This window comes from Sander vitreus, chromosome 9, assembly GCF_031162955.1.
Source record: "Sander vitreus isolate 19-12246 chromosome 9, sanVit1, whole genome shotgun sequence".
Classification (NCBI taxonomy): Eukaryota; Metazoa; Chordata; class Actinopteri; order Perciformes; family Percidae; genus Sander; species Sander vitreus.
This window is the reverse complement of record NC_135863.1, coordinates 3013296-3024731: the sequence shown is the minus strand read 5'-3', so window position 1 is coordinate 3024731 and position 11436 is coordinate 3013296. Positions and strand designations below refer to the sequence as shown.

Sequence of the window (11436 nt, the reverse complement as noted above, 5' to 3'; positions counted from 1 at the left end):
AGTCTGTAAACACACAGGAACACAAACCGTAAACCTTTTCAACCTCCATCATCATAAATCAAAATCAAACCCACAGAACCTCATTTAAAATTATATTGAGATGCCAGGATTTCTTAAGATGCCAAATAAATCAGGCTAAATGTAAAATGTAGAATTTGATGGAACGGATAACATGAAGTCGTGGGTTTACATATTTCACTCGGTGTAAACATCATACAGTGTCAATCAAGATCTGGAACTGTGGAGTAACTGTGATGCTGTCATGCAAACAATACCATTATTTTTAAAGCAACTGAAGGGGTAATATAAGAGAAAGAAACTGAATTTTAAGATGTTAGAAATGTAAAACATTACCTATATTGATTGTAACATTGAAATCTCACTCCGTTCAATCCAGTGAGCTTCATTACATTGATATAGTTCCAAAGCAATCCAAAAATATAAATACAAATGCAATATGATGCATTAATAAAATAAATGTAACTGTAAATCAGTCACTACATTTATCACAGAAGTCTTTCTTTTTAAATTGGCACAAAAAGACAAAATGGTGATTACAATATAATCTGTTGATCAAAATATATATAAATCTATCTTATGTACGTTACCTTGTAGTATACTGATTCCCAACCTTTTTGGCTGGTGACCCTTGAAGCCAAGAAATGTCTACTCTCAACCCTTCATCACTTGTTGCATAATATGTAAATATATTATAATAGTGGCTATTAGCTGTGGGATGTTATGTCTCAGATTGTTTGATTTGAAGAGGTTTGAAGCCCTGAAGAATTTTCAAAGAGAAAAGCAAACTTTTTAGAAAAGTTTTGTTAAAAACACAGTTTTGTCTTCATCTTTTCTGTCTAGTTAATCGTCAACTTAATTAACTCAGTTAGGTTAATCGTCAAAGAAACACTGTTCTGATTGTACAAATACATTCAGTCAAATTCAAATTAGTTATTTGCATTATCATTAAGCATATTTTGTCAAAGCATATTGTACAAGGTTTGCACTAAGTAGAATAATTCTGGATTTTAAATAACATAGAAAACCATTTGTATGCACGTTACCACATAAGTCTCTTATTTCCTCCCTCCAGCTGAAACTGGGGGCCTTTTGTGCTTTTAAAGTAAGTCGAGGCGATGCTGGTGGAGGTGCCTTAGAAATTGACCAGTGACAGATTTGTGACTCTGAGCCTGAACAACTAGGAGTGATGAAGCCTTTTCTTTTTTTTGCTGGGAGTGTGTCCTGACCTGCACACACTTATATCAGCTCACACACCTGGACGCGCGGTCAACACAGCTGCCTCCATGTTCCTGCAGAAAGGCAGCAGCGACGGGGCTCTGGAGGGAGAGTGGATTTTTCCTCTTTGTGTCCCCATCGCTGTCGTAATGGCAAGTCATGCTGGGTATAAAAAGCTCAGGTTCAGGGTTGAGTTCTTCCATCAAAACCCCAGCGAGGTGAAAGGTCAGAGCATCTGGGTCTGGTCGGAACATCTGGGTCTGCTGGGGGACATGGAGTCCGTGGGCTCCAGACTCTCACAGCATTCTCGGCCGCTTTATCTGAGATTCTTTGACGTCTCTGTATTCACAGCCTCGTGTCCACTACTGTACAAATACCAGAGACGCTACTGGACTTCCAAAACCACATCATAGTCTCCCAGCATGCACTCCTCAGAGAGAGAGGGAGAGAGAAGATAGTTGTTTTCTTGAGAACCTTTGATGTGTCTCCCATAAGTGTGTGGGTTTCCAGTCGGAAGAAAACTAAATAAAATTAGGGACATTTAGCAGTTTTTCTTCCTTTCATCACATACAAGTACTGTGTGTGTTTGTGTGTGTGTGTGTGTGTGTGTGTGTGTGTGTGTGTGTACGCAGCTACATGTTTGTGTGCGTGCCCTCATGTGTTTGGAGGTCAGCCCCGGCGTGCCGTGTGATTTATGGAAAGGCCTTATATTGATACCAGAATTCCTTTGCGTTAAATGCCTTCTCTGAGTGCCTTTTACTGCCTGTGTGCTTCATGAACCATGATCACACTCTATTCGTCTCTCACTGTTACATTTCAAAAGATTATTTTTTATGGCGTCTTGTCTTTAATAGGGTGGAGAGTGTTAGGAAAAAGCCAAGAAGGGAGAGATGGGGAATGATGGGCCATGCAGTTGGCGAGCAGATATTGAAGTTAAAATTTGTATTAAAGCTAAAGAGAACTCAACAAGATTATATCAAAAACAGTCCTATAGAGAGCCAAGGTTATGCCCTCTCTCTCAGCTAGCTTTTGATAAAACAAAATATTCAACAAGTACTCCGAACCAAATGACAAAATAAGTTCTTAGCATCTGGTGCCACATATTGCCAAGATGACATTCTTTGTCCATGCCTTCCAAGACAATTGCTACGGCAGTTACAGAGATGATTGACATTGTTTGTTTATTTATGTTTTAGCACAAAACCTATTTGATTAGAGTTAGGGTAGTCTATATCCATGAAGTTCCACTTTCGGTATTTCTCTCGTTCTGCCGGAAATTCCACCGGATGTCACTCTTTTTGGATGTTTCATTACCTTCCACTTTCTTTTTTGTTGTGATTTTAAACTCCGGTGGATTTCTGAGGACTATGGTTAACTGCTCCTCAGATCTCTGCAGGGTAAATCCAGACAGCTAGCTAGACTACCTGTCCAATCTGAGTTTTCTGTTGCACGACTAAAACAACTTTTGAACGTACACGTTCCACCAAAACAAGTTCCTTCCTGAGGCTATTTTCCAGGGGCAACGTTGCTCCATCCGGCGCTTAGCGCCACCCAAGACAATTATGATTGGTTGGTAGAAATGCCAATAAACCAGAGCATTTAAACCAGTGTTTTTCTCCCATCCCAGAATGCTGTGTGGACTCGTCGGACCCTCCTTCGGAGCGCTGTGGAGGAAGGTCTGGCAATGCAAGACTAGAGTTAGGGAAATATGGTGGTTGGGTTATAAAAACTAAACTACTTGGTTAAGTATAAGGAAAGATTGTGGTCACGGTGAGAGGATACCAAGACTCATGGGATGTGGATAGTCATCGTCCTCTCTAAGGCAGAGCGCGTTTGCAAAATGTGAGGTGCACTGCCCTGATCAGACCCATAACGTCTTTTTGTTATTCTTGCTAGGCAACCATCGAATCACCAGTCCTCAGCTGTTAAGTAAATGAAGTCCGGCGATTTTTCCTCTCTATAAGTTGATGTTTTTTTTGTTACTTAAGGTGTTCAGGTTATCCGGCAAAAAAATGAGAGGCAAAACACTTTACTCTCATTGAAAACAGTAACAAAAAGCCGCCCAGGATGCTGATTGTCTGATCGCGGCCTCACACGTTTTCCAGTATTATTACAATGTCACGCTACTTTTGCCTTTTCCTTTTGAGTGAAAAAAGTCATATTCCTCATGGCAACAAGAGGTCCTTTTCCAGATAGCGTAAACATAGGTATTTTTGTTGTTGTTGTTTGTTTGCATTTAACAAATTATCAGTGCCATTGTATTCCCTGTGAGAGTATTTTTTTAAAGCAATTATTGATTTATCTGGTCTAGGGAGGTGTTCACATTTTTACTGTCCACTAAAGAGGTAGATATTTTAGATTTATCTTAAAATATGGACTTAAAGTGAACATGTTTCAACTTCCCAATATCACCAGGAGAAAACCCAGGCCACTAGCATGACTATAGCTCTCATTTGTCCCAGTTACTGTAGATGATAAGCCACTGCAGTATTACCACCACTTGAATAGCCATAAAAAGTGCCCTGGTTGATTTATCAGTTCAACCAATTAGCAAATGAAAAAAGGTTCATTGGAAAATAGTAAAATGGACACAATTCTGTATATGACAACAGTAGTAGTAGTAGTAGTAGTAGCAGTAGTAGCAGTAGCAGCAGCTTCCCAGTCGGAAACTATATGTCTATGGCATAGACTGTATAAAACAGGTCTATGGTCGGAAATGTCAATTCTGAAAGATATAGCATTATTTGCTCTATGAAAGACATTGACAAAGACGAAAACTAAGGACATTTATTCAATCATTTTATTTTAGTTTTGCAAACAGACATTACAGTTTTAGTTAGTTATCGTTTTTTTGTAATGACTCGTTTTTATTTTTATTTCAGTTTACGACAATGTTTTTTCCCACCTAGTTTTCTTTATATCGTTCGTTTTCGTTAACGATTATAACCTTGTTTCCCACTCTTAATTCCTACTTGTGATACACATCAGTCCTCAGAGACTGTGATGCTCACTCACAGGCCTGTAACATAGTCTCAGATGGTGAGTTGGCGTAGTTCATATTGTCATTTAATCTCTAAAAATGCCTAATGCTCGCAGAGTGAGGGGCACATTTTGTCACGGCTAATCTTCGGCTTACTTCTACCAGTTGTTGTTATTATCACTGCTGCATATTTTCAGACATGGGCAGAGCGCTGCTTTAAACAGGATGTACCAAAACGTTGGGTTTGGTTCCAAATCGGATCCATATGAAGATTATATTGTGCCCCCATCTGTTAGTAGTTCGTGTTGAATTATTTGCTACATGCTCTGTTTGGGGTGAGTTCACTTGGTCACAGAATGCTCTTGTTAGCAGTTTAGAAGCAGCTTTTATTCCACTGAGCCGCACTCTGCAGACGGATCTACGAGGGTGAGAATGTCTGTCACCTGCAGAAATCCTGGTTGAGAAAGACCAGGCGCGGGATTAACTTCCTAGATGCTGAACTGTGTGGTTGTCTGCTAAGACGGCAGACTTAGCAGACAAGAGTCTGATTTCAACAGATGTTCTCCTGCCAAGCTGAGATGGAGATTTCAGAGGCCAGTCATGACGATGTTGATGACGAAGATGATGATGATGATAATACAAGGCACGTCTCTGCGTACTTCCTGTTAGCCCTGGGTATCATTTGAAATGTTTCGATATTGGTGCAAATACAATACCAGAGTTTTGGTAAAGAATATAAAATGTTTGGAATATCTTAGTTTAAGGAATTGTACATTTAACAAAGTACGCCCGACATCTTGGTGTTTAATGTCTTTAACACAAGCAGCAATACAAGAACTTTGCATAAATAACATCAAAAATGATATCTGATCAAGAATACGTAACAAAAAGACCAATTTGACGGAGCATCTGGTGTTAACTTTCGATACGTGACACTCAAAAAGTATAGAGGTTCAATGCTCCGCCCTACTTTGTGGGTCCAGGTCTCTCAATGATTTGTAGCTGGTCAGCAAAGAGAGCGATCAGCTGGATTTTTACCAGTGGTGAAGTCACAAAAACGTGATTAATGTACAGGTAAAAACAATGATCATCTTTCATGCGGTGAAACTTTGCTACATTAATAATTGGTAATGATTTTCTGTGTCTGTTTTAGCACACGGTTTACTAAAATGAGGGTTCTCATGTCTTGGTCCCTCAGCCGATAAGCCAATTTATGCTTTCCACATTCGTGTGGCCACAAAGGCTCCTTGTGACGTAAATATCGTCATCTGCCCATGACCGTGAGAGTCGGTGTGGATCAGCATGCAGCCAAGTTTGTAGTCTGGTTGTGTAATCTTGTACAAAACAGCATGATGGCACACAGCTAGAATAATAACTTCATCTCCAAACACAAGATGTGTCAAGAAAACACTCTTTTTATTGGTTGCCCATGCAAATTTGCTGGTTAAAGCTTGGCAAAGGTGTGGCCGGGTTAGCTCAGTTGGTAAAGCAGGCGCACATATATAGAGGTTTACTCCTTGATGCAGCGGCTGCGGGTTCAACTCCGACCTGCGGCCCTTTGCTGCATGTCATTCCCCCTCTCTCTCCCCTTTCATGTCTTCATCTGTCAAGTGAAAATAAAGGCCTAAAAATGCCCCAAAAAATAATCTCAACTAGAAACAGGAAACACATTCTTGAGTCACTCTGGCTTCAGTTGAAGTGAAGGAAAGACTGATGGCACCTTGACTCGGTGCGCCGACAGTTTTGTCGTCATTACTTAAAATTCCTCATGGCGGTGACAGAAACTACGCACTACAGCTTTAATCAATGAGACACTGCATCACAGCTTTGAGTTTTTTTCAGTTCATGGGATTAACATATGCACACAGACACTAAACAAAAGTTACAACTTTCTGGCATTTATCTTCCCTTTTTTGGCATCGGCCTCTGACAGACTCATATCACATAAGACCCGCCCTCTTGGCATTTAGTAACCAATCAACAAGGGACATAAAGAAAACGTGGGACACACAAATCCTAAAACAGGTTTAGTTTCTAACAAAAAATAGTCTCTGTAACACTTCAGACCAGCTTCAGTGTTCGTGACGAGAACAGTTGATGTTTCTTTTATGCCAGCTACGAAATGTTCTCCATTACAAACCCTAATCAATATAATTATGAGGCAAGTGGATTATTTAATGTAATTGTGGAGTAAGTCACCCTATAATAATTACATTCAGCTCCATGATAAATTATGTCTCATTGCTGTAGGTAATTAGTCTGAAAATGTTTCCAGTTATGGCTTCAGAGCCAAAAATGGATGTGAGTAATGTACAGAGCTGCTCACATGAGAAAGAGCTGTTTGTGCTGCCGTTACAGACGGAGGAGAAAATGGGCTTTCATCTGCTGCTGGGCTGCCTGTATGTGCACCATGTGAAGTTAAAAATAAAAGGACCCAGAATTGAACCGCGTTTTCAAACTGAGCAGCGTCCCAGCCTGAATCGGCCTGTACTTGTTCACTATGTGTGTGTTCAGTGTTCTTGCCTTTGTGTGTATCAGAAGAGTGTGATTAAGCGCCATGGAGCCTCTCTTGAGATGTGGGTCCCTGCTCTCTAAAGGGCTGAACTATGCCAGTGCTGCTGTGAGCGTTCCTCTGTAATAAGATCACCCAGAAAAGACATTTTCAAGAGGTTCAACGTCAGATAAAAAACACTGCTGGGCCCCCGGATAACTCAGCTGGTAGAGCAGGCGCCCATATATAGAGGTTTACTCCTCGATGCAGCGGCCGAGGGTTCAACTCCGACCTGCGGCCCTTTGCTGCATGTCATTCCCCCCTCTCCCTCTCTCTCTCTCTCTCTCCCCCTTTCATGTCTTCAGCTGTCCTGTCAAATTAAAGGCCGAAAATGCCCAAAAAAACACTGCTCTCCTTTTTATATTTGGCCGACTGTGTACTTCTGGTCTCGGGCTGTTTTTCATGGTTTTGGTTAAGCATCTTAGTTCCAATCCATAGCATCCAATATTTTAGACAAAAATGTGCTTCCACTTTCTGGCAGTAGTTTGGGGAATAGTTAAAACAGGTTGGTGTGTAAGAACCATCTAACACCTTTTGGGATAACCCGGGTCTTCATTTGTAGTTCAGCTTCGATTTCCACCTGTTAATAGCATCACTGAAACAATAGTCGGATGGATTGGATAAGGCCGTATCATGTTTTCTATTATTTTCCCCACAATAACTGAGTTTACATTCTTTCATTTACTTTGTGAGAGAAGCCACAGTGGTAAGGTCTGCCTTGTTTCAATAGTGAATGAGACCATTTCATTTATTGTTCATTTAATAGGGACAAATACAGTCCTGCTTATAGAATTGCACAACAAATATCCACTGCAGTGTATCACAGCATTTATAGCTGCTGCTAATTTCCAATACCCGTTTCTAGAAGGGCCTTTAAATTAACAAATATAAAAGATGTTCAGACAATAAACATACATTCTCTTGAATTTATAGAAACAGAAGTATGACTCTCCGGTATACTAATATATACTATTCCATGCAGTTGCCATATTTAGGTTCTTTGGTTAACCATGATGGAGTGACAGTGAAGATTTTCAGTGGAGATGGCTTTACTAAATGTTTGTTTCTGAAAAGGACAAGATAACTGCCGTTTTTAACTTTCTCTGCCGGCAAAGTTCTTCCAGTTTCCACGTGGTATCTCCTTAGCCACCGCTGCCCCATCATGTAGTTGCATTTTTCAGTTACTGCGTGGCTACATGCATATACTCTGTAGCTACACTGTAATCCCTTAAAGTATTATTATAAATCAACGTTAATGCTCTTGTGGCTAAATTGAAGGAAATCCCTGCTTCAAGCATCCAAAATATTGTGGAAAGCTTTCCCAGAAGTGTGTAGGCTATTATAGCACTGCCCAGTGGGTTCTCAGCAATCACATGTTGGTGAAATGCGTGGGTGTCCACATACTTTTGGCCATACAGTGTGTGAGACTAGCACATACTTTTTGAGAAAGCTCTAAAAGCAAAATAGAAGTCTTTGTTATCCTTTCAACAAAGGATTTTCTTGAAGGATTCATTCATTTTGGAATTAGCTGCAGGATTAAGAAACATAATCACCACAGTATCAGTTAATTGAAAAAAGCAGATTCTTCAGTATCAGGTTTCACTACAACACTTTATTAGACCCCTGGAGGCCAACATGTGTGATTCTGATACAAACATAATACAGATGATGCCTGAGAGAACGAAAAAAAAACTCCCCAAAAGTTAAGATGGAAATAGAAGTGGGAGAGAGAGAAAGAAAGGGAGCTTTATAAACATAGAGGACAGGAAAAAGTTTTTTTTTTTTTTTTTTTCCTGTCTCTTTGGTGGTCTCAAACAGGGTCTCGCTGGATCTTGAACCCGGTGCAAAACACAACAGGGGGGGAAATGAGTAAGGGGTTGAGGAGGTAGGAAGGGTGAGTGGGGGGTCCTGGGCTGGGGGTTACACCACCAGAGTCCCACAATTCATCATCCTCTGGCACCAACGGGGGCTGTCTGGACAGATCGGTGGGGGGATTGATGGCCAGCGAGACTCTGTGACCTCCCTTTTTCCCCGAGAGAGGAGATAGTGTGTGTGTGTGTGTGTGTGTGTGTGTGTTCATCACCCTCCATCCCTTGCATCCTGTTGAAGACGTTAAGTTTGGACATTGAGTTGAATCCAGTATGTCTTCATGTGAGGACGACACATCAGCTGGCTGCAGGGTTCTCCTCATCAAATCAGACATGACGGATGATTTGTTTGTTTTTCTTCCCCCTCTCTCTCTCTCTCCCTCGCTCGCTCTCTCTCTCTCTCTCTCTCTCTCTCTCTCTCTCTCTCTCTCTCTGTCTCTCTCTCTCTCCCTCGCTCGCTCTCTCTCTCTCTCTCTCTCTCTCTCTCTCTCTCTCTCCTTTCTTTTTTTAACAGGACTTCCTGCAAGGCGACAGCACCAAAGCATATCAGAGGTTGGGTTGGAAGCCAAAGGTTACTTTTGAGGTGCGTGTCACACATCCGATAGAGCTGGACGACGTGGTTGAAGTCAATATGGTCACATGAATGAGTAGATTTTGCCACACAAGTACAGACATGGAATGATTTGATGAGACATAATTTATATCACAGGCGGGACAAGATAAAATACCAAAGTCAAATATTTTTGAAGGATTTCTGGCAGATGTAGAAAACAATGGACTCTGCTGGAGATTGAAGTGTCTGAATCTGTATTTCTATATGTATCTACATATGTAGAAGGTGGGTGGGTTAAGCAGATTATGCGAGTACAGGCCTACTTGTATGTCTTAGACAGTAATCTGATATGAACCTACTGTATGTTATATGGGAAGGAATATGAAATTGCTTTCTTTATTGGAAAAGTTTTTAACCAGAACTTCATGATGGACAGCATTGAATTTAATAAAAATAACAAACCAAAATATGTTCCAATATATTTCAAGACATGGCAAAGTTATGCAAAGCCACATATAAACTGTGTTCAACTGTATTTTAGTTTTTTTTTTTAATGATCTCTATTTACTATTTGCTTGTAAGCCTTAATATAGACAACATGATTAAATAAAACAATAACATGATATGTTCATATACTGTTGCGGCCAAAGGGATAACATATTTGGGTAAATATGATGCCCCTTTGATACTGGTGCCAAAATTATATTTTTCTGAGAAACATAAACATAGTTTTCAAACAAACAATCAAAAATTTCTTAAATGTGTGGCCAGGATAGCTCAGTTTGGAGGAGCAGGCACACGTATATAGAGGTTTATGCCTCGACGCAGAGGGTCCAGGGTTCGAGTCTGATCTGTGACGATTTCCTGCATGTCTTCCCTCTCTCTCTCTCTCTCTCTCCCCCCTTTCATAGCTGTCCTATCCATTGAAGGCAGAAATACCCCAAAAAATCATCTTTAAAAAAAAATAAAAATAAAAAAATTCTTAAATGTTAAAAAGTTGTATTAACACAAGCAGCAAAAATGAGAGGAAAAAAGGTATACAATTGCCAACATTTTGAATTAAATCAGGAAATAAGTGATCAAAGAAAAAGCGAATAAGACTCAGAATGTGACCTGACTCTCAATGCCAGTTTTCGGTACTTCACAGTTTTCCATATTCTGTGCACTGGACATGTTTTGGTCGGTGTCTAAAAAAACAAGGAGGTTTCATCATCATTCGTCATTCTAAAAAGTACATTTCAGCAGAAAGTCAACAAATGATTATATTGAATTATTGCTGATACTGAACATTGTTGGCATCGTCATTAATGGCAGGCCTACTATAAACCACAATGTAAATATATTTAAAGAAAGCATTTTAATTACAATCAGTTGCTTTACTCTGTTTTTATTAAGAGATGTATGTCACTAAAGATGAATTGTCAACCTTTTCAAAGTTAGGAAACTAAATGTTAACGTTGTCCCTCTGCAGGAGCTGGTGAAGGAGATGGTGGATGCGGACGTCGAGCTAATGAAGAAAAACCCAAACGCCTGAGTCCAAATCAGTCAATCCACCCGGGACGGGAACATTTTAGCACTCCTGTGTTCAGTGAAAGAAACACATTTTATCTTTTATGACTTTGACCAAATGAATTGGGTCCTTTCTTCTTTGTTGAGGAGGTTTAACTTAACTTTGTATTGCCTTTGTTTCTTGGGTCTATTTCTAACATGTTATTTTTTGTTTTGTTATCACATAGCAGAGATGTCTTTTATATTTCCACGCTGATCATGTCATTATTTATATATATGGCAAGTTTAAAGGGTTTATGTATGTCTTTTGTTATTTTGAATTGTGGTTGAATTGATTTAGATTCTTTCTGTCAGTGGAAGAAATGGTAGAATATATGAATAAATATAATAATGAAGATTTGATCATTTATTGGAAAATAGAAATCAACGGGTTTATTAACAGTCTGACATATAAATGAACAAATAAACTGTTTGCTACAATAAAGACTGGTCTATTTATATATTGTCCTAATCTTTGTCTGAGGCTACGCGAAACTGATAAATGATGTAAGATGGAGGTTTAGGGGACTTCTGGTTTGGCGATGTAGGTGTGAGACGCAGAGCAGGGGGGCTGTCACTGCCCGATGTGAGTCGAGTGCAGATGTGAGTCGCGCATGCGTCACTTTGCGACAAGTCGCCTACAAGATAACGACAGACTTCTGTAATGTCAATACAATAAAATGGACCTACAACGAAGTTC

At 39.9% G+C, this 11436-nt stretch overlaps 1 protein-coding gene across 1 annotated transcript in view; it reads left to right on the top strand.

The window, feature by feature from the left end:
• The window catches only part of gmds (GDP-mannose 4,6-dehydratase), a 181439-nt gene extending 170244 nt beyond the window's left edge, over window positions 1-11195 (top strand). Inside the window, exons 10-11 of the mRNA XM_078258355.1 lie at window positions 9150-9218; window positions 10660-11195. Of these exons, the coding sequence (XP_078114481.1) occupies window positions 9150-9218; window positions 10660-10722 (132 nt within the window). The 3' untranslated portion in view covers window positions 10723-11195. The remainder of the gene's footprint in view (window positions 1-9149; window positions 9219-10659) is intronic.
• The last annotated feature ends 241 nt before the right edge of the window (window positions 11196-11436 follow it).